The sequence below is a fragment of the Macaca thibetana genome, unplaced genomic scaffold, assembly GCF_024542745.1.
Source record: "Macaca thibetana thibetana isolate TM-01 unplaced genomic scaffold, ASM2454274v1 unplaced_scaffolds140, whole genome shotgun sequence".
NCBI classification, from domain to species: Eukaryota; Metazoa; Chordata; class Mammalia; order Primates; family Cercopithecidae; genus Macaca; species Macaca thibetana.
Genome location: NW_026088929.1, coordinates 1 through 23,878, shown reverse-complemented (window position 1 = coordinate 23,878; position 23,878 = coordinate 1). Strand labels below are relative to the sequence as shown.

At 51.4% G+C, this 23,878-nt stretch overlaps 2 protein-coding genes, 1 long non-coding RNA gene and 4 pseudogenes across 4 annotated transcripts in view; 6 read left to right on the top strand and 1 right to left on the bottom strand.

The window, feature by feature from the left end:
* LOC126947324 (NADH-ubiquinone oxidoreductase chain 5-like) overlaps positions 1 to 21,636 on the top strand; it is a 40,068-nt gene extending 18,432 nt beyond the window's left edge. The window contains exons 4-6 of the mRNA XM_050778005.1: positions 1,558 to 1,707; positions 14,662 to 14,811; positions 21,220 to 21,636. Coding sequence (XP_050633962.1) covers positions 1,558 to 1,707; positions 14,662 to 14,811; positions 21,220 to 21,509 — 590 coding nt within the window. The 3' untranslated portion in view covers positions 21,510 to 21,636. The remainder of the gene's footprint in view (positions 1 to 1,557; positions 1,708 to 14,661; positions 14,812 to 21,219) is intronic.
* LOC126947332 (uncharacterized) lies at positions 133 to 19,825 on the bottom strand. 2 transcript variants are annotated; one of them, XR_007723019.1, is made up of 3 exons: positions 19,792 to 19,825; positions 6,695 to 6,796; positions 133 to 233 (listed from the first exon to the last, which is right to left on the bottom strand). It is a non-coding gene; the product is annotated as an uncharacterized LOC126947332 (long non-coding RNA). The 2 variants fall into 2 exon arrangements; XR_007723020.1 differs by lacking the exon at positions 19,792 to 19,825 and adding an exon at positions 13,232 to 13,265.
* On the top strand, positions 3,354 to 4,653 carry LOC126947325 (double homeobox protein 4C-like; annotated as a pseudogene).
* On the top strand, positions 7,193 to 8,993 carry LOC126947322 (NADH-ubiquinone oxidoreductase chain 5-like; annotated as a pseudogene).
* On the top strand, positions 9,932 to 11,210 carry LOC126947323 (double homeobox protein 4C-like; annotated as a pseudogene).
* On the top strand, positions 16,458 to 17,755 carry LOC126947327 (double homeobox protein 4C-like; annotated as a pseudogene).
* Positions 21,637 to 23,009: 1,373 nt separating the features above from the next.
* On the top strand, positions 23,010 to 23,696 carry LOC126947333 (double homeobox protein 1-like). The gene has a single exon (XM_050778010.1). The coding sequence runs from the start codon at positions 23,025 to 23,027 to the stop codon at positions 23,694 to 23,696; it is 672 nt and encodes a 223-aa protein (XP_050633967.1). The 5' UTR covers positions 23,010 to 23,024.
* The last annotated feature ends 182 nt before the right edge of the window (positions 23,697 to 23,878 follow it).

Here is a 23,878-nt window from a genome sequence, read left to right as displayed (position 1 = left end):
GACTCACCTCCTCCATCTATTTCTGCCTAGCTAACTCAAACTATGAACGTACCCACAGCCGTATCCTACCACTGTCCCGAGGACTTCAAACCCTACTCCCATTAATAACCTTCTGATGGTTCACAGCAAACCTTACTAATCTTGCCCTACCCCCCACTATCAACCTACTAGGTGAGCTCTTTGTAATCGCAGCCTCATTTTCCTGATCCCATATGACTATTGTCCTAACAGGACTCAACATACTAATTACAGCCCTCTACTCTCTCCACATGTTCATCACAATGCAGCGAGGAACACTTACACATCATATAATCAACATAAAACCCCCCTTCACACGAGAAAATACGTTCGTATTTATACCTCGCTCCAATCATTCTTCTATCCCTCAACCCCAATATCATTCTAGGGTTTGCTCCCTGTAAATATAGTTTAATCAAAACATTAGATTGTGAACCTAACTATAGAAGCTTATCACTTCTTATTTACCGAGAAAACCTGCAAGGACTGCTAATCCATGCCTCCGTACTTAAAATTACGGCTTTCTCAACTTTTAAAGGATAACTAACAGCTATCCATTGGCCTTAGGAGCCAAAAACATTGGTGCAACTCCAAATAAAAGTAACAATCATGTGTACCCCTGTTATAACAACAACCCTCGCCTCCCTAACTCTTCCAATTTTTGCCACCCTCATCAACCCTGACAAAAAACGCTCATATCCAAATTATGTAAAAACAACTGTAACATATGCTTTTATTACTAGCCTTCTTCCAACAACTTTCTACATTTTCTTCAACCAAGAAACAACCATGTGAAGTTGACATTGAATAACAGCCCAGACATTAGATCTAACACTAAGCTTTAAACTAGATTACTTTTCCATAATATTTATTCCAATCGCACTGTTCATCACCTGATCCATTATAGAATCCTCGCTATGGTACATAAGCTCAGATCCAAACATTAACCAACTCTTCAAATATCTCCTTATCTTCCTATTCTAGTTCTGCTAACTGATTCTAGTTACTGCTAACAACCTTTTCCAACTCTTCATCGGTTGGGAAGGCGTAGGAATTATATCCTTCCTCCTAATTAGCTGATGACACGCTCGAGCGGACGCCAACACAGCAGCCATCCAAGCAGTCCTATACAACCGTATTGGCGACATTGGTCTTATCCTAGCTATGACACGATTCCTCCTGCATTACAACTCATGAGGCTTTCAACAAATATTAGCCCTAAACTCCAACTCAAACCTCCTTCCACTAATAGGCCTTCTCCTAGCAGCAACAGGAAAATCAGCCCAATTTGGCCTTCACCCCGACTGCCCTCTGCCATAGAAGGCCCAACTCCAGTCTCAGCTCTACTTCACTCCAGCACCATAGTTGTTGCCGGAGTATTCCTACTCATCCGTTTCCACCCTTTAATAGAAAACTATACACTAATCCAAAACCTCACATTATGCCTGGGAGCCATTACTACTCTATTCACAGCCATCTGTGCCCTCACACAAAACGATATTTAAAAAATCGTGGCCTTCTCTACCTCAAGTCAACTAGGCCTAATAATAGTCACCATTGGTATTAACCAACCATACCTAGCATTCCTACACATCTGCACCCATGCCTTCTTCAAAGCTATACTTTTTATGTGCTCCGGATCCATTATTCATAACCTAAACAACGAACAAGACATTCGAAAAATAGGAGGTCTGTTTAAAACACTGCCCCTCACCTCAACTTCCCTAGTTATTGGCAACCTAGCACTCACAGGAATACCTTTCCTCACAGGCTTCTACTCCAAAGATCTCATTATCGAAGCCACAAATACGTCGTATACCAAGGCCTGAGCCCTATTTATTACTCTCATCGCCACCTCCCTAACAAGCGCCTACAGTACTCGAACCATTCTCCTTACCCTAACAGGACAACCCCGCTTCCCAGCCCTAATAAACATCAACGAAAACAACCCCGCCCTACTAAACCCAATTAAATAGGCAGTATAATCACGGGATTCCTTATCACCAGTAATATCCCCCCTACCTCACTCCCCCAGCCAACAACACCCTTCTATCTCAAACTCTCAGCCCTAGACGCAACTGCTCTCGGTTTCCTAACAGCCCTAGACCTCGCCCTTATAACCAACAAACTAAAAGTGAAAAACCCATCACAAATACTCAAATTCTCCAACATACTAGGATACTTCCCCACCACAGTTCACCGTATGATCCCCTAGCAAAACCTACTTATAAGTCAAAACTTAGCCCTCCTCTTATTAGACTCAACATGGCTAGAAAAATCTATACCCGAAATAATCTCACAAACACGTATTACCGCTTCCACAACTGTAACCACCCAGAGAGGCATAATCAAACTCTACTTCCTCTCTTTCCTCATCCCCCCTATCCTGACCCTACTTCTAATAATATAACCTATTACCCCGAGTAATCTCAATCACAATGTATACACCAACAAACAATGTTCAACCAGCAACCACCGCTAACCAACGCCCGCCCGTAATCATACAAGGCACCCGCACCAATACAGTCACCTCGAATTAACCCCGACCCCTCCCCCTCAAAAATCACCCAGTTACCCATATTATTGAAATTAACCACCACCACTTCTTCATCCAAACTTAAAACCCATAAAACCAGCCCTACCTCCATCATTAATCCTACCAAAAGACCCCCTAGAACCTCAAGCCCTGAGCCCCATGTCTCAGGATACTCTTCAATGGCCATTGCTGTAGTATAACCAAAGACAACTATTATACCCCCCAGATAAACTAAAAATATCATTAAACCCATATAAGCCCCCCCATAATTGAAAATAATCACACAACCAATCACACACCACTAACAATTAACGCTAAACCCCCATAAATAGGAGAGGGCTTAGGAGAAAAACCTACAAACCCCATAACCGATAATACACTTAATGTCAATAAAACATATGTCATTGCTTCCATATGGACTCCAACCATAACCAATGATACGAAAAACCATCGTTGTACCTCAACTACAAAAGCACCAATGATTCCACTACGCAAATCCAACCCAATCCTGAAAATCATCAGCCACTCCCCCCACCCCACTCCCCACTTCCGGGGCTTCTCCGGCCCCACCCATACCCAGGCCACAGTGACCTGGGCCCTGTGGGTCCCGGCTTCCGAGGGCGGGCTTGCCCTGGGCTCCTCCGGCATTCCTGAAGGGGTGGAGCCTGTGGGCCTTTATAAGGGCCGCTGGCCGGCTGGGCCGGCCTCCTGGCCGCACCTGCTCGCCGTGCACAGGCCGACTGAGGGGCACTGGAGATCGCCGGCCTCTCTCTGCCCGTGTCTGTCCGCGAAATTCCGGCCAGGTCTCCCCGCGATGGCTCTCCCGACACCCGGCGACGGCGCCCTCCCGGCGGGAGCCCGAGGACGAGGACGAGGACGGCGAAGGAGACTCGTTTGGACCCCGAGCCAGAGGGAGGCCCTGCGAGCCTGCTTTGAGCGGAACCCGTACCCGGGCATCGCCACCAGGGAAGAGCTGGCCCAGGCCATCGGCATTCCGGAGCCCAGGGTCCAGATTTGGTTTCAGAACGAGAGATCGCGCCAGCTGAGGCAGCACCGGCGGGAATCTCGGCCCTGGCCCGGGAAACGCGGCCCGCAAGAAGGCAGGCGAAAGCGGACCGCCGTCACCCGGTCCCAGACCGCCCTGCTCCTGCGAGCCTTCCAGCAGGATCGCTTTCCAGGCATCGCCACCCGGGAAGAACTGGCCAGAGAGACGGGCCTCCCGGAGTCCCGGATTCAGATTTGGTTTCAGAACCGGAGGGCCAGGCACCCAGGCCAGGGTGGCGGGGCACCGGCGCACGCAGGCGGCCCGGGCGACGCGGCCCCCGGCGGGTGTCCCCCCGCTCCCTCGCCGGTCGCCTTCACCCACACCGGGGCGTGGGGAACGGGGCTTCCCGCCCCCCACGTGCCCTGCGCGCCCTGGACTCTCCCACCGGGGGCTTTCGTGGGCCAGGGAGCAGGGGCCGTCGCCCCGCTGCAGCCCAGCCAGGCTGCGCAGGCAGCAGGGATCTCCCATCCTGCCCCGGCAGGCGGGGATTGGGATTTTTCCTACGCTGCCCTGGCGACTCCGGAAGGGGCGCTCTCCCACCCTCAGACTCCCCGGGGGTGGCCTCCGCGCCCGAGCCAATGGCGGGGGGATCGGGGACGCGCAGCACCACAGCCTGCCGGGCCCTTGCTCGGTGGGACAGCCTGGGCCCGCTGGAGCTGAGCCGCAGGGCCAGGGTGTGCTGGCGCCGCCCACGTCCCAGGGGAGTCCGTGGTGGGGCTGGGGCCAGGGGCCCCAGGTCGCCGGGGCGGCGTGGGAGCCCCAAGTCGGGGCAGCTCCACCTCCGGGGCCCGCGCCCCCGGAGGCCTCCGCGGGGCAGGAGCAGATGCAAGCCATCCGGGCGCCCTCCCCGCCGCTCCAGGAGCCTGGGCGCTCGTCTGCACTCCCCTGCAGCCTGCTGGATGAGCTCCTGGAGACCCCCGAGTTTCTGCAGCAGGGGCAACCTTTGCTAGAAACGGAGGCCCCGACGGAGCTGCAGGACGTGGGAGAGCCCGCTTTGCTGGAACCGCTACTCCTCAGCGAGGAGGAGTACCGGGCTCTGCTGGAGGAGCTTTAGGACGCGGGGTTGGGGACGGGATCGGGGGCGGGGCGGTGGCCTCCCTTTCGCGGTGAGCACCTGGCTCGGTGTGGAGAGGCCTGTTTTCCCTCCGGGCTGACCAGCCTGGCATTCCTGTCTTCCCGGTCTGGGCGCGGCGGCGGCGGCGGCGGAGACTCCACACCGAGGAGAACTGAGCATCCATCCCGGGGATTCCAGAGCCGGCCCAGGTTCCAGGAGGGGGACCGTCTACTGCGCATGCGCGGCCGTGCGGGCAGCGGCCAAGGCTCTGGGAGCAGCCCCGGCAGAGCTCTCACGCTTTTCCACCACCCGACCCCCCCGCTTGATCCCCCCCCCCGCCCCCCCACACAGCGCGCGCGCGCGCGCGCGCCCCCGCGCGCGCACACACACACACACACACACCCACACCCCCAGACACCCACACACACCACACACCCACACACCCAAACACACCACCCCCACCCCCACCCCCCCCCCCCCCCCCCCCCCCCACCCCCACCTCGACCGAAGGCACCACCACCGTGTTCTGCACTGGGCTGCCCTTGCCATCAAACTAGGAATAGCCCCCTTCCACTTTTGAGTCCCAGAAGTTACCCAAGGAACATCCCTAACTTCTGGCCTACTCCTCCTTACATGGCAAATACTAGCCCCCATCTCAATCATATACCAAATTCACCCATCAATCAACACCCATATCCTCCTAACTCTCTCTACCCTATCTATCACAGTAGGCAGTTGAGGAGGTCTCAACCAAACACAATTACGCAAAATCCTAGGATATTCTTCAATCACTCACATAGGCTGAATAATAAGAACACTAGTATATAACCCAACTATCACAATTCTTTACTTCACCATAGACATCATCCTAACAACTACCATATTCCTGACCCTCAACCTAAACTCAAACACCACCACCCTCATACTATCCCCACACCTGAAACAAATCAACCTGTCTAGCACCACTAAGAGCATCCACCCTCCTATCCCTAGGGGGCTTACCCCCTCTAACCGGCTTCCTACCTACATGAATTACCGTTCAAGAACTCACAATAAACAATCACTTTCTCATCCCCTCTATCATAATTATCAGAACTCTGCTTAACCTGTATTTCTCTATACGCCTAATCTATACCATCTCCCTAACACTATTTCCTACATCCAACAACACAAAAATAATATGGCAATTCGAAAACACAAAACCTACTACACTCCTTATTCCCCCACTCGTCATTGCCTCTACCCTTTTACTACCAACCTCCGCCCTAATTTTGGCTATCCACTAGAAATTTAGGTTAAACAAGACCAAGAGCCTTCAAAGCCCTTAGTAAGTAAAAATACTTAATTTCTGAAGTACATAAGGACTGCAAACACCTACTCTGCATCAATTGAACGCAAATCAATTACTTTAATTAAGCTAAGCCCTCACTAGATCAACGGGACTCGAACCCACAAAAATTTAGTGAACAGCTAAATACCCTAATCAACTGGCTTTGATCCACTTCTCCCGCCGCAGGGAAAAAAGGCGGGAGAAGGCCCGGCAGAAACTTTTAAAGCTGCTCCTTTGAACTTGCAATTCAATGTGAAAATCACCTCCGGGCTGCTAAAAGGAGGACTACACCCCTGTCTTTAGGTTTACAGCCTAATGCTTACTCAGCCACTTTACCCTTCCCTTCTCTCTATCTCTACCTATGCTCATCAACCGTTGACTCTTTTCAACAAACCATAAGGACATTGGGACTCTATACCTACTATTTGGTGCATGAGCTGGAATCATAGGTACAGCTCTAAGCCTTCTTATTCGAGCTGAACTAGGTCAACCCGGCAATCTACTAGGTAACGACCATATTTACAACGTTATTGTAACGGCCCATGCATTCATCATAATTTTATCCTTATAATTGCCCATGGACTCACCTCCTCCATCTATTTCTGCCTAGCTAACTCAAACTATGAACGTACCCACAGCCGTATCCTACCACTGTCCCGAGGACTTCAAACCCTACTCCCATTAATAACCTTCTGATGGTTCACAGCAAACCTTACTAATCTTGCCCTACCCCCCACTATCAACCTACTAGGTGAGCTCTTTGTAATCGCAGCCTCATTTTCCTGATCCCATATGACTATTGTCCTAACAGGACTCAACATACTAATTACAGCCCTCTACTCTCTCCACATGTTCATCACAATGCAGCGAGGAACACTTACACATCATATAATCAACATAAAACCCCCCTTCACACGAGAAAATACGTTCGTATTTATACACCTCGCTCCAATCATTCTTCTATCCCTCAACCCCAATATCATTCTAGGGTTTGCTCCCTGTAAATATAGTTTAATCAAAACATTAGATTGTGAACCTAACTATAGAAGCTTATCACTTCTTATTTACCGAGAAAACCTGCAAGGACTGCTAATCCATGCCTCCGTACTTAAAATTACGGCTTTCTCAACTTTTAAAGGATAACTAACAGCTATCCATTGGCCTTAGGAGCCAAAAACATTGGTGCAACTCCAAATAAAAGTAACAATCATGTGTACCCCTGTTATAACAACAACCCTCGCCTCCCTAACTCTTCCAATTTTTGCCACCCTCATCAACCCTGACAAAAACGCTCATATCCAAATTATGTAAAAACAACTGTAACATATGCTTTTATTACTAGCCTTCTTCCAACAACTTTCTACATTTTCTTCAACCAAGAAACAACCATGTGAAGTTGACATTGAATAACAGCCCAGACATTAGATCTAACACTAAGCTTTAAACTAGATTACTTTTCCATAATATTTATTCCAATCGCACTGTTCATCACCTGATCCATTATAGAATCCTCGCTATGGTACATAAGCTCAGATCCAAACATTAACCAACTCTTCAAATATCTCCTTATCTTCCTATTCTAGTTCTGCTAACTGATTCTAGTTACTGCTAACAACCTTTTCCAACTCTTCATCGGTTGGGAAGGCGTAGGAATTATATCCTTCCTCCTAATTAGCTGATGACACGCTCGAGCGGACGCCAACACAGCAGCCATCCAAGCAGTCCTATACAACCGTATTGGCGACATTGGTCTTATCCTAGCTATGACACGATTCCTCCTGCATTACAACTCATGAGGCTTTCAACAAATATTAGCCCTAAACTCCAACTCAAACCTCCTTCCACTAATAGGCCTTCTCCTAGCAGCAACAGGAAAATCAGCCCAATTTGGCCTTCACCCCGACTGCCCTCTGCCATAGAAGGCCCAACTCCAGTCTCAGCTCTACTTCACTCCAGCACCATAGTTGTTGCCGGAGTATTCCTACTCATCCGTTTCCACCCTTTAATAGAAAACTATACACTAATCCAAAACCTCACATTATGCCTGGGAGCCATTACTACTCTATTCACAGCCATCTGTGCCCTCACACAAAACGATATTTAAAAAATCGTGGCCTTCTCTACCTCAAGTCAACTAGGCCTAATAATAGTCACCATTGGTGTTAACCAACCATACCTAGCATTCCTACACATCTGCACCCATGCCTTCTTCAAAGCTATACTTTTTATGTGCTCCGGATCCATTATTCATAACCTAAACAACGAACAAGACATTCGAAAAATAGGAGGTCTGTTTAAAACACTGCCCCTCACCTCAACTTCCCTAGTTATTGGCAACCTAGCACTCACAGGAATACCTTTCCTCACAGGCTTCTACTCCAAAGATCTCATTATCGAAGCCACAAATACGTCGTATACCAACGCCTGAGCCCTATTTATTACTCTCATCGCCACCTCCCTAACAAGCGCCTACAGTACTCGAACCATTCTCCTTACCCTAACAGGACAACCCCGCTTCCCAGCCCTAATAAACATCAACGAAAACAACCCCGCCCTACTAAACCCAATTAAATAGGCAGTATAATCACGGGATTCCTTATCACCAGTAATATCCCCCCTACCTCACTCCCCCAGCCAACAACACCCTTCTATCTCAAACTCTCAGCCCTAGACGCAACTGCTCTCGGTTTCCTAACAGCCCTAGACCTCGCCCTTATAACCAACAAACTAAAAGTGAAAAACCCATCACAAATACTCAAATTCTCCAACATACTAGGATACTTCCCCACCACAGTTCACCGTATGATCCCCTAGCAAAACCTACTTATAAGTCAAAACTTAGCCCTCCTCTTATTGGACTCAACATGGCTAGAAAAAATCTATACCCGAAATAATCTCACAAACACGTATTACCGCTTCCACAACTGTAACCACCCAGAGAGGCATAATCAAACTCTACTTCCTCTCTTTCCTCATCCCCCCTATCCTGACCCTACTTCTAATAATATAACCTATTACCCCGAGTAATCTCAATCACAATGTATACACCAACAAACAATGTTCAACCAGCAACCACCGCTAACCAACGCCCGTAATCATACAAGGCACCCGCACCAATACAGTCACCTCGAATTAACCCCGACCCCTCCCCCTCAAAAATCACCCAGTTACCCATATTATTGAAATTAACCACCACCACTTCTTCATCCAAACTTAAAACCCATAAAACCAGCCCTACCTCCATCATTAATCCTACCAAAAGACCCCCTAGAACCTCAAGCCCTGAGCCCCATGTCTCAGGATACTCTTCAATGGCCATTGCTGTAGTATAACCAAAGACAACTATTATACCCCCCAGATAAACTAAAAATATCAATTAAACCCATATAAGCCCCCCCATAATTGAAAATAATCACACAACCAATCACACCACTAACAATTAACGCTAAACCCCCATAAATAGGAGAGGGCTTAGGAGAAAAACCTACAAACCCCATAACCGATAATACACTTAATGTCAATAAAACATATGTCATTGCTTCCATATGGACTCCAACCATAACCAATGATACGAAAAACCATCGTTGTACCTCAACTACAAAAGCACCAATGATTCCACTACGCAAATCCAACCCAATCCTGAAAATCATCAGCCACTCCCCCCACCCCACTCCCCACTTCCGGGGCTTCTCCGGCCCCACCCATACCCAGGCCACAGTGACCTGGGCCCTGTGGGTCCCGGCTTCCGAGGGCGGGCTTGCCCTGGGCTCCTCCGGCATTCCTGAAGGGGTGGAGCCTGTGGGCCTTTATAAGGGCCGCTGGCCGGCTGGGCCGGCCTCCTGGCCGCACCTGCTCGCCGTGCACAGGCCGACGACTGAGGGGCACTGGAGATCGCCGGCCTCTCTCTGCCCGTGTCTGTCCGCGAAATTCCGGCCAGGTCTCCCCGCGATGGCTCTCCCGACACCCGGCGACGGCGCCCTCCCGGCGGGAGCCCGAGGACGAGGACGGCGAAGGAGACTCGTTTGGACCCCGAGCCAGAGGGAGGCCCTGCGAGCCTGCTTTGAGCGGAACCCGTACCCGGGCATCGCCACCAGGGAAGAGCTGGCCCAGGCCATCGGCATTCCGGAGCCCAGGGTCCAGATTTGGTTTCAGAACGAGAGATCGCGCCAGCTGAGGCAGCACCGGCGGGAATCTCGGCCCTGGCCCGGGAAACGCGGCCCGCAAGAAGGCAGGCGAAAGCGGACCGCCGTCACCCGGTCCCAGACCGCCCTGCTCCTGCGAGCCTTCCAGCAGGATCGCTTTCCAGGCATCGCCACCCGGGAAGAACTGGCCAGAGAGACGGGCCTCCCGGAGTCCCGGATTCAGATTTGGTTTCAGAACCGGAGGGCCAGGCACCCAGGCCAGGGTGGCGGGGCACCGGCGCACGCAGGCGGCCCGGGCGACGCGGCCCCCGGCGGGTGTCCCCCCCGCTCCCTCGCCGGTCGCCTTCACCCACACCGGGGCGTGGGGAACGGGGCTTCCCGCCCCCCACGTGCCCTGCGCGCCCTGGACTCTCCCACCGGGGGCTTTCGTGGGCCAGGGAGCAGGGGCCGTCGCCCCGCTGCAGCCCAGCCAGGCTGCGCAGGCAGCAGGGATCTCCCATCCTGCCCCGGCAGGCGGGGATTGGGATTTTTCCTACGCTGCCCTGGCGACTCCGGAAGGGGCGCTCTCCCACCCTCAGACTCCCCGGGGGTGGCCTCCGCGCCCGAGCCAATGGCGGGGGGATCGGGGACCCGCAGCACCACAGCCTGCCGGGCCCTTGCTCGGTGGGACAGCCTGGGCCCGCTGGAGCTGAGCCGCAGGGCCAGGGTGTGCTGGCGCCGCCCACGTCCCAGGGAGTCCGTGGTGGGGCTGGGGCCAGGGGCCCCAGGTCGCCGGGGCGGCGTGGGAGCCCCAAGTCGGGGCAGCTCCACCTCCGGGGCCCGCGCCCCCGGAGGCCTCCGCGGGGCAGGAGCAGATGCAAGCCATCCGGGCGCCCTCCCCGCCGCTCCAGGAGCCTGGGCGCTCGTCTGCACTCCCCTGCAGCCTGCTGGATGAGCTCCTGGAGACCCCCGAGTTTCTGCAGCAGGGGCAACCTTTGCTAGAAACGGAGGCCCCGACGGAGCTGCAGGACGTGGGAGAGCCCGCTTTGCTGGAACCGCTACTCCTCAGCGAGGAGGAGTACCGGGCTCTGCTGGAGGAGCTTTAGGACGCGGGGTTGGGGACGGGATCGGGGGCGGGGCGGTGGCCTCCCTTTCGCGGTGAGCACCTGGCTCGGTGTGGAGAGGCCTGTTTTCCCTCCGGGCTGACCAGCCTGGCATTCCTGTCTTCCCGGTCTGGGCGCGGCGGCGGCGGCGGCCGGAGACTCCACACCGAGGAGAACTGAGCATCCATCCCGGGGATTCCAGAGCCGGCCCAGGTTCCAGGAGGGGGACCGTCTACTGCGCATGCGCGGCCGTGCGGGCAGCGGCCAAGGCTCTGGGAGCAGCCCCGGCAGAGCTCTCACGCTTTTCCACCACCCGACCCCCGCTTGATCCCCCACCCCACTCCCCAACACAGCGCGCGCGCGCGCGCGCGCGCGCGCGCGCACACACACACACACACACCCCAAGACACCCACACAACCACACACCCACACACCCAAACACACCCCCCCCACCCCCACCCCCACCCCCACCCCCACCCCCACCACGACCGAAAGCACCACCACCGTGTTCTGCACTGGGCTGCCCTTGCCATAAAACTAGGAATAGCCCCCTTCCACTTTTGAGTCCCAGAAGTTACCCAAGGAACATCCCTAACTTCTGGCCTACTCCTCCTTACATGGCAAATACTAGCCCCCATCTCTCAATCATATACCAAATTCACCCATCAATCAACACCCATATCCTCCTAACTCTCTCTACCCTATCTATCACAGTAGGCAGTTGAGGAGGTCTCAACCAAACACAATTACGCAAAATCCTAGGATATTCTTCAATCACTCACATAGGCTGAATAATAAGAACACTAGTATATAACCCAACTATCACAATTCTTTACTTCACCATAGACATCATCCTAACAACTACCATATTCCTGACCCTCAACCTAAACTCAAACACCACCACCCTCATACTATCCCCACACCTGAAACAAATCAACCTGTCTAGCACCACTAAGAGCATCCACCCTCCTATCCCTAGGGGGCTTACCCCCTCTAACCGGCTTCCTACCTACATGAATTACCGTTCAAGAACTCACAATAAACAATCACTTTCTCATCCCCTCTATCATAATTATCAGAACTCTGCTTAACCTGTATTTCTCTATACGCCTAATCTATACCATCTCCCTAACACTATTTCCTACATCCAACAACACAAAAATAATATGGCAATTCGAAAACACAAAACCTACACTCCTTATTCCCCCACTCGTCATTGCCTCTACCCTTTTACTACCAACCTCCGCCCTAATTTTGGCTATCCACTAGAAATTTAGGTTAAACAAGACCAAGAGCCTTCAAAGCCCTTAGTAAGTAAAAATACTTAATTTCTGAAGTACATAAGGACTGCAAACACCTACTCTGCATCAATTGAACGCAAATCAATTACTTTAATTAAGCTAAGCCCTCACTAGATCAACGGGACTCGAACCCACAAAAATTTAGTGAACAGCTAAATACCCTAATCAACTGGCTTTGATCCACTTCTCCCGCCGCAGGGAAAAAAGGCGGGAGAAGGCCCGGCAGAAACTTTTAAAGCTGCTCCTTTGAACTTGCAATTCAATGTGAAAATCACCTCCGGGCTGCTAAAAGGAGGACTACACCCCTGTCTTTAGGTTTACAGCCTAATGCTTACTCAGCCACTTTACCCTTCCCTTCTCTCTATCTCTACCTATGCTCATCAACCGTTGACTCTTTTCAACAAACCATAAGGACATTGGGACTCTATACCTACTATTTGGTGCATGAGCTGGAATCATAGGTACAGCTCTAAGCCTTCTTATTCGAGCTGAACTAGGTCAACCCGGCAATCTACTAGGTAACGACCATATTTACAACGTTATTGTAACGGCCCATGCATTCATCATAATTTTATCCTTATAATTGCCCATGGACTCACCTCCTCCATCTATTTCTGCCTAGCTAACTCAAACTATGAACGTACCCACAGCCGTATCCTACCACTGTCCCGAGGACTTCAAACCCTACTCCCATTAATAACCTTCTGATGGTTCACAGCAAACCTTACTAATCTTGCCCTACCCCCCACTATCAACCTACTAGGTGAGCTCTTTGTAATCGCAGCCTCATTTTCCTGATCCCATATGACTATTGTCCTAACAGGACTCAACATACTAATTACGCCCTCTACTCTCTCCACATGTTCATCACAATGCAGCGAGGAACACTTACACATCATATAATCAACATAAAACCCCCCTTCACACGAGAAAATACGTTCGTATTTATACACCTCGCTCCAATCATTCTTCTATCCCTCAACCCCAATATCATTCTAGGGTTTGCTCCCTGTAAATATAGTTTAATCAAAACATTAGATTGTGAACCTAACTATAGAAGCTTATCACTTCTTATTTACCGAGAAAACCTGCAAGGACTGCTAATCCATGCCTCCGTACTTAAAATTACGGCTTTCTCAACTTTTAAAGGATAACTAACAGCTATCCATTGGCCTTAGGAGCCAAAAACATTGGTGCAACTCCAAATAAAAGTAACAATCATGTGTACCCCTGTTATAACAACAACCCTCGCCTCCCTAACTCTTCCAATTTTTGCCACCCTCATCAACCCTGACAAAACACGCTCATATCCAAATTATGTAAAAACAACTGTAACATATGCTTTTATTACTAGCCTTCTTCCAACAACTTTCTACATTTTCTTCAACCAAGAAACAACCATGTGAAGTTGACATTGAATAACAGCCCAGACATTAGATCTAACACTAAGCTTTAAACTAGATTACTTTTCCATAATATTTATTCCAATCGCACTGTTCATCACCTGATCCATTATAGAATCCTCGCTATGGTACATAAGCTCAGATCCAAACATTAACCAACTCTTCAAATATCTCCTTATCTTCCTATTCTAGTTCTGCTAACTGATTCTAGTTACTGCTAACAACCTTTTCCAACTCTTCATCGGTTGGGAAGGCGTAGGAATTATATCCTTCCTCCTAATTAGCTGATGACACGCTCGAGCGGACGCCAACACAGCAGCCATCCAAGCAGTCCTATACAACCGTATTGGCGACATTGGTCTTATCCTAGCTATGACACGATTCCTCCTGCATTACAACTCATGAGGCTTTCAACAAATATTAGCCCTAAACTCCAACTCAAACCTCCTTCCACTAATAGGCCTTCTCCTAGCAGCAGCAACAGGAAAATCAGCCCAATTTGGCCTTCACCCCGACTGCCCTCTGCCATAGAAGGCCCAACTCCAGTCTCAGCTCTACTTCACTCCAGCACCATAGTTGTTGCCGGAGTATTCCTACTCATCCGTTTCCACCCTTTAATAGAAAACTATACACTAATCCAAAACCTCACATTATGCCTGGGAGCCATTACTACTCTATTCACAGCCATCTGTGCCCTCACACAAAACGATATTTAAAAAATCGTGGCCTTCTCTACCTCAAGTCAACTAGGCCTAATAATAGTCACCATTGGTATTAACCAACCATACCTAGCATTCCTACACATCTGCACCCATGCCTTCTTCAAAGCTATACTTTTTATGTGCTCCGGATCCATTATTCATAACCTAAACAACGAACAAGACATTCGAAAAATAGGAGGTCTGTTTAAAACACTGCCCCTCACCTCAACTTCCCTAGTTATTGGCAACCTAGCACTCACAGGAATACCTTTCCTCACAGGCTTCTACTCCAAAGATCTCATTATCGAAGCCACAAATACGTCGTATACCAAGGCCTGAGCCCTATTTATTACTCTCATCGCCACCTCCCTAACAAGCGCCTACAGTACTCGAACCATTCTCCTTACCCTAACAGGACAACCCCGCTTCCCAGCCCTAATAAACATCAACGAAAACAACCCCGCCCTACTAAACCCAATTAAATAGGCAGTATAATCACGGGATTCCTTATCACCAGTAATATCCCCCCTACCTCACTCCCCCAGCCAACAACACCCTTCTATCTCAAACTCTCAGCCCTAGACGCAACTGCTCTCGGTTTCCTAACAGCCCTAGACCTCGCCCTTATAACCAACAAACTAAAAGTGAAAAACCCATCACAAATACTCAAATTCTCCAACATACTAGGATACTTCCCCACCACAGTTCACCGTATGATCCCCTAGCAAAACCTACTTATAAGTCAAAACTTAGCCCTCCTCTTATTAGACTCAACATGGCTAGAAAAATCTATACCCGAAATAATCTCACAAACACGTATTACCGCTTCCACAACTGTAACCACCCAGAGAGGCATAATCAAACTCTACTTCCTCTCTTTCCTCATCCCCCCTATCCTGACCCTACTTCTAATAATATAACCTATTACCCCGAGTAATCTCAATCACAATGTATACACCAACAAACAATGTTCAACCAGCAACCACCGCTAACCAACGCCCGCCCGTAATCATACAAGGCACCCGCACCAATACAGTCACCTCGAATTAACCCCGACCCCTCCCCCTCAAAAATCACCCAGTTACCCATATTATTGAAATTAACCACCACCACTTCTTCATCCAAACTTAAAACCCATAAAACCAGCCCTACCTCCATCATTAATCCTACCAAAAGACCCCCTAGAACCTCAAGCCCTGAGCCCCATGTCTCAGGATACTCTTCAATGGCCATTGCTGTAGTATAACCAAAGACAACTATTATACCCCCCAGATAAACTAAAAATATCATTAAACCCATATAAGCCCCCCCATAATTGAAAATAATCACACAACCAATCACACCACTAACAATTAACGCTAAACCCCCATAAATAGGAGAGGGCTTAGGAGAAAAACCTACAAACCCCATAACCGATAATACACTTAATGTCAATAAAACATATGTCATTGCTTCCATATGGACTCCAACCATAACCAATGATACGAAAAAAAACCATCGTTGTACCTCAACTACAAAAGCACCAATGATTCCACTACGCAAATCCAACCCAATCCTGAAAATCATCAGCCACTCCCCCCACCCCACTCCCCACTTCCGGGGCTTCTCCGGCCCCACCCATACCCAGGCCACAGTGACCTGGGCCCTGTGGGTCCCGGCTTCCGAGGGCGGGCTTGCCCTGGGCTCCTCCGGCATTCCTGAAGGGGTGGAGCCTGTGGGCCTTTATAAGGGCCGCTGGCCGCTGGGCCGGCCTCCTGGCCGCACCTGCTCGCCGTGCACAGGCCGACTGAGGGGCACTGGAGATCGCCGGCCTCTCTCTGCCCGTGTCTGTCCGCGAAATTCCGGCCAGGTCTCCCCGCGATGGCTCTCCCGACACCCGGCGACGGCGCCCTCCCGGCGGGAGCCCGAGGACGAGGACGGCGAAGGAGACTCGTTTGGACCCCGAGCCAGAGGGAGGCCCTGCGAGCCTGCTTTGAGCGGAACCCGTACCCGGGCATCGCCACCAGGGAAGAGCTGGCCCAGGCCATCGGCATTCCGGAGCCCAGGGTCCAGATTTGGTTTCAGAACGAGAGATCGCGCCAGCTGAGGCAGCACCGGCGGGAATCTCGGCCCTGGCCCGGGAAACGCGGCCCGCAAGAAGGCAGGCGAAAGCGGACCGCCGTCACCCGGTCCCAGACCGCCCTGCTCCTGCGAGCCTTCCAGCAGGATCGCTTTCCAGGCATCGCCACCCGGGAAGAACTGGCCAGAGAGACGGGCCTCCCGGAGTCCCGGATTCAGATTTGGTTTCAGAACCGGAGGGCCAGGCACCCAGGCCAGGGTGGCGGGGGGGCACCGGCGCACGCAGGCGGCCCGGGCGACGCGGCCCCCGGCGGGTGTCCCCCCGCTCCCTCGCCGGTCGCCTTCACCCACACCGGGGCGTGGGGAACGGGGCTTCCCGCCCCCCACGTGCCCTGCGCGCCCTGGACTCTCCCACCGGGGGCTTTCGTGGGCCAGGGAGCAGGGGCCGTCGCCCCGCTGCAGCCCAGCCAGGCTGCGCAGGCAGCAGGGATCTCCCATCCTGCCCCGGCAGGCGGGGATTGGGATTTTTCCTACGCTGCCCTGGCGACTCCGGAAGGGGCGCTCTCCCACCCTCAGACTCCCCGGGGGTGGCCTCCGCGCCCGAGCCAATGGCGGGGGGATCGGGACGCGCGCAGCACCACAGCCTGCCGGGCCCTTGCTCGGTGGGACAGCCTGGGCCCGCTGGAGCTGAGCCGCAGGGCCAGGGTGTGCTGGCGCCGCCCACGTCCCAGGGGAGTCCGTGGTGGGGCTGGGGCCAGGGGCCCCAGGTCGCCGGGGCGGCGTGGGAGCCCCAAGTCGGGGCAGCTCCACCTCCGGGGCCCGCGCCCCCGGAGGCCTCCGCGGGGCAGGAGCAGATGCAAGCCATCCGGGCGCCCTCCCCGCCGCTCCAGGAGCCTGGGCGCTCGTCTGCACTCCCCTGCAGCCTGCTGGATGAGCTCCTGGAGACCCCCGAGTTTCTGCAGCAGGGGCAACCTTTGCTAGAAACGGAGGCCCCGACGGAGCTGCAGGACGTGGGAGAGCCCGCTTTGCTGGAACCGCTACTCCTCAGCGAGGAGGAGTACCGGGCTCTGCTGGAGGAGCTTTAGGACGCGGGGTTGGGGACGGGATCGGGGGCGGGGCGGTGGCCTCCCTTTCGCGGTGAGCACCTGGCTCGGTGTGGAGAGGCCTGTTTTCCCTCCGGGCTGACCAGCCTGGCATTCCTGTCTTCCCGGTCTGGGCGCGGCGGCGGCGGCGGCGGAGACTCCACACCGAGGAGAACTGAGCATCCATCCCGGGGATTCCAGAGCCGGCCCAGGTTCCAGGAGGGGGACCGTCTACTGCGCATGCGCGGCCGTGCGGGCAGCGGCCAAGGCTCTGGGAGCAGCCCCGGCAGAGCTCTCACGCTTTTCCACCACCCGACCCCCGCTTGATCCCCCACCCCACTCCCCAACACAGCGCGCGCGCGCGCGCGCGCCCGCGCGCGCACACACACACACACACACACCCCCCCCAAGACACCCACACAACCACACACCCACACACACACACACCCAAACACACCACCCCCCCCACCCCCACCCCCCCCACCCCCACCCCCACCCACGACCGAAAGCACCACCACCGTGTTCTGCACTGGGCTGCCCTTGCCATAAAACTAGGAATAGCCCCCTTCCACTTTTGAGTCCCAGAAGTTACCCAAGGAACATCCCTAAACTTCTGGCCTACTCCTCCTTACATGGCAAATACTAGCCCCCATCTCAATCATATACCAAATTCACCCATCAATCAACACCCATATCCTCCTAACTCTCTCTACCCTATCTATCACAGTAGGCAGTTGAGGAGGTCTCAACCAAACACAATTACGCAAAATCCTAGGATATTCTTCAATCACTCACATAGGCTGAATAATAAGAACACTAGTATATAACCCAACTATCACAATTCTTTACTTCACCATAGACATCATCCTAACAACTACCATATTCCTGACCCTCAACCTAAACTCAAACACCACCACCCTCATACTATCCCCACACCTGAAACAAATCAACCTGTCTAGCACCACTAAGAGCATCCACCCTCCTATCCCTAGGGGGCTTACCCCCTCTAACCGGCTTCCTACCTACATGAATTACCGTTCAAGAACTCACAATAAACAATCACTTTCTCATCCCCTCTATCATAATTATCAGAACTCTGCTTAACCTGTATTTTCTCTATACGCCTAATCTATACCATCTCCCTAACACTATTTCCTACATCCAACAACACAAAAATAATATGGCAATTCGAAAACACAAAACCTACACTCCTTATTCCCCCACTCGTCATTGCCTCTACCCTTTTACTACCAACCTCCGCCCTAATTTTGGCTATCCACTAGAAATTTAGGTTAAACAAGACCAAGAGCCTTCAAAGCCCTTAGTAAGTAAAAATACTTAATTTCTGAAGTACATAAGGACTGCAAACACCTACTCTGCATCAATTGAACGCAAATCAATTACTTTAATTAAGCTAAGCCCTCACTAGATCAACGGGACTCGAACCCACAAAAATTTAGTGAACAGCTAAATACCCTAATCAACTGGCTTTGATCCACTTCTCCCGCCGCAGGGAAAAAAGGCGGGAGAAGGCCCGGCAGAAACTTTTAAAGCTGCTCCTTTGAACTTGCAATTCGATGTGAAAATCACCTCCGGGCTGCTAAAAGGAGGGACTACACCCCTGTCTTTAGGTTTACAGCCTAATGCTTACTCAGCCACTTTACCCTTCCCTTCTCTCTATCTCTACCTATGCTCATCAACCGTTGACTCTTTTCAACAAACCATAAGGACATTGGGACTCTATACCTACTATTTGGTGCATGAGCTGGAATCATAGGTACAGCTCTAAGCCTTCTTATTCGAGCTGAACTAGGTCAACCCGGCAATCTACTAGGTAACGACCATATTTACAACGTTATTGTAACGGCCCATGCATTCATCATAATTTTATCCTTATAATTGCCCATGGACTCACCTCCTCCATCTATTTCTGCCTAGCTAACTCAAACTATGAACGTACCCACAGCCGTATCCTACCACTGTCCCGAGGACTTCAAACCCTACTCCCATTAATAACCTTCTGATGGTTCACAGCAAACCTTACTAATCTTGCCCTACCCCCCACTATCAACCTACTAGGTGAGCTCTTTGTAATCGCAGCCTCGTTTTCCTGATCCCATATGACTATTGTCCTAACAGGACTCAACATACTAATTACAGCCCTCTACTCTCTCCACATGTTCATCACAATGCAGCGAGGAACACTTACACATCATATAATCAACATAAAACCCCCCTTCACACGAGAAAATACGTTCGTATTTATACACCTCGCTCCAATCATTCTTCTATCCCTCAACCCCAATATCATTCTAGGGTTTGCTCCCTGTAAATATAGTTTAATCAAAACATTAGATTGTGAACCTAACTATAGAAGCTTATCACTTCTTATTTACCGAGAAAACCTGCAAGGACTGCTAATCCATGCCTCCGTACTTAAAATTACGGCTTTCTCAACTTTTAAAGGATAACTAACAGCTATCCATTGGCCTTAGGAGCCAAAAACATTGGTGCAACTCCAAATAAAAGTAACAATCATGTGTACCCCTGTTATAACAACAACCCTCGCCTCCCTAACTCTTCCAATTTTTGCCACCCTCATCAACCCTGACAAAACACGCTCATATCCAAATTATGTAAAAACAACTGTAACATATGCTTTTATTACTAGCCTTCTTCCAACAACTTTCTACATTTTCTTCAACCAAGAAACAACCATGTGAAGTTGACATTGAATAACAGCCCAGACATTAGATCTAACACTAAGCTTTAAACTAGATTACTTTTCCATAATATTTATTCCAATCGCACTGTTCATCACCTGATCCATTATAGAATCCTCGCTATGGTACATAAGCTCAGATCCAAACATTAACCAACTCTTCAAATATCTCCTTATCTTCCTATTCTAGTTCTGCTAACTGATTCTAGTTACTGCTAACAACCTTTTCCAACTCTTCATCGGTTGGGAAGGCGTAGGAATTATATCCTTCCTCCTAATTAGCTGATGACACGCTCGAGCGGACGCCAACACAGCAGCCATCCAAGCAGTCCTATACAACCGTATTGGCGACATTGGTCTTATCCTAGCTATGACACGATTCCTCCTGCATTACAACTCATGAGGCTTTCAACAAATATTAGCCCTAAACTCCAACTCAAACCTCCTTCCACTAATAGGCCTTCTCCTAGCAGCAACAGGAAAATCAGCCCAATTTGGCCTTCACCCCGACTGCCCTCTGCCATAGAAGGCCCAACTCCAGTCTCAGCTCTACTTCACTCCAGCACCATAGTTGTTGCCGGAGTATTCCTACTCATCCGTTTCCACCCTTTAATAGAAAACTATACACTAATCCAAAACCTCACATTATGCCTGGGAGCCATTACTACTCTATTCACAGCCATCTGTGCCCTCACACAAAACGATATTTAAAAAATCGTGGCCTTCTCTACCTCAAGTCAACTAGGCCTAATAATAGTCACCATTGGTATTAACCAACCATACCTAGCATTCCTACACATCTGCACCCATGCCTTCTTCAAAGCTATACTTTTTATGTGCTCCGGATCCATTATTCATAACCTAAACAACGAACAAGACATTCGAAAAATAGGAGGTCTGTTTAAAACACTGCCCCTCACCTCAACTTCCCTAGTTATTGGCAACCTAGCACTCACAGGAATACCTTTCCTCACAGGCTTCTACTCCAAAGATCTCATTATCGAAGCCACAAATACGTCGTATACCAAGGCCTGAGCCCTATTTATTACTCTCATCGCCACCTCCCTAACAAGCGCCTACAGTACTCGAACCATTCTCCTTACCCTAACAGGACAACCCCGCTTCCCAGCCCTAATAAACATCAACGAAAACAACCCCGCCCTACTAAACCCAATTAAATAGGCAGTATAATCACGGGATTCCTTATCACCAGTAATATCCCCCCTACCTCACTCCCCCAGCCAACAACACCCTTCTATCTCAAACTCTCAGCCCTAGACGCAACTGCTCTCGGTTTCCTAACAGCCCTAGACCTCGCCCTTATAACCAACAAACTAAAAGTGAAAAACCCATCACAAATACTCAAATTCTCCAACATACTAGGATACTTCCCCACCACAGTTCACCGTATGATCCCCTAGCAAAACCTACTTATAAGTCAAAACTTAGCCCTCCTCTTATTAGACTCAACATGGCTAGAAAAATCTATACCCGAAATAATCTCACAAACACGTATTACCGCTTCCACAACTGTAACCACCCAGAGAGGCATAATCAAACTCTACTTCCTCTCTTTCCTCATCCCCCCTATCCTGACCCTACTTCTAATAATATAACCTATTACCCCGAGTAATCTCAATCACAATGTATACACCAACAAACAATGTTCAACCAGCAACCACCGCTAACCAACGCCCGTAATCATACAAGGCACCCGCACCAATACAGTCACCTCGAATTAACCCCGACCCCTCCCCCTCAAAAATCACCCAGTTACCCATATTATTGAAATTAACCACCACCACTTCTTCATCCAAACTTAAAACCCATAAAACCAGCCCTACCTCCATCATTAATCCTACCAAAAGACCCCCTAGAACCTCAAGCCCTGAGCCCCATGTCTCAGGATACTCTTCAATGGCCATTGCTGTAGTATAACCAAAGACAACTATTATACCCCCCAGATAAACTAAAAATATCATTAAACCCATATAAGCCCCCCCATAATTGAAAATAATCACACAACCAATCACACCACTAACAATTAACGCTAAACCCCCATAAATAGGAGAGGGCTTAGGAGAAAAACCTACAAACCCCATAACCGATAATACACTTAATGTCAATAAAACATATGTCATTGCTTCCATATGGACTCCAACCATAACCAATGATACGAAAAACCATCGTTGTACCTCAACTACAAAAGCACCAATGATTCCACTACGCAAATCCAACCCAATCCTGAAAATCATCAGCCACTCCCCCCACCCCACTCCCCACTTCCGGGGCTTCTCCGGCCCCACCCATACCCAGGCCACAGTGACCTGGGCCCTGTGGGTCCCGGCTTCCGAGGGCGGGCTTGCCCTGGGCTCCTCCGGCATTCCTGAAGGGGTGGAGCCTGTGGGCCTTTATAAGGGCCGCTGGCCGGCTGGGCCGGCCTCCTGGCCGCACCTGCTCGCCGTGCACAGGCCGACTGAGGGGCACTGGAGATCGCCGGCCTCTCTCTGCCCGTGTCTGTCCGCGAAATTCCGGCCAGGTCTCCCCGCGATGGCTCTCCCGACACCCGGCGACGGCGCCCTCCCGGCGGGAGCCCGAGGACGAGGACGGCGAAGGAGACTCGTTTGGACCCCGAGCCAGAGGGAGGCCCTGCGAGCCTGCTTTGAGCGGAACCCGTACCCGGGCATCGCCACCAGGGAAGAGCTGGCCCAGGCCATCGGCATTCCGGAGCCCAGGGTCCAGATTTGGTTTCAGAACGAGAGATCGCGCCAGCTGAGGCAGCACCGGCGGGAATCTCGGCCCTGGCCCGGGAAACGCGGCCCGCAAGAAGGCAGGCGAAAGCGGACCGCCGTCACCCGGTCCCAGACCGCCCTGCTCCTGCGAGCCTTCCAGCAGGATCGCTTTCCAGGCATCGCCACCCGGGAAGAACTGGCCAGAGAGACGGGCCTCCCGGAGGGCCAGCTATTCGCCCCTGGGCAGCCCTGGTGGCTCTGTGTGTGGGGGGCAAGAGGGTGCCTTGCAGGAGGGTCGGCGAGGGATCCGGAACAATGTTTCCGCGGCAAGGCGGAGGACTGGAGGGGATCCCAGGACCCTGAGTCCTGGGCCCTGACGCCTCGGAGCACCCCCGATCCTGAGCCGGCCCGATGTGGTGGAAGCTTGGGAGCTCCAGAGCCGGGGAAGGCCTGCAGCGCCTGCGAAAGGGAGGCCGCCCGGAAAGCCTAGAGCCTGGGCAGGGGATGGAGGCATCATGGCCTGACGACGGATTCGTTTCCTGCAAGAAGGGGAGTCTCCCTGTGGCCGGTTTGGAAACTGGAAAGAAGAGCGAAGACACGGCGCTGCTTTTCCACCCTTCCGTGGAGGTTTCTGGGTCCCCACAGAGCTGGGGAAACAGTCAATATGATCTC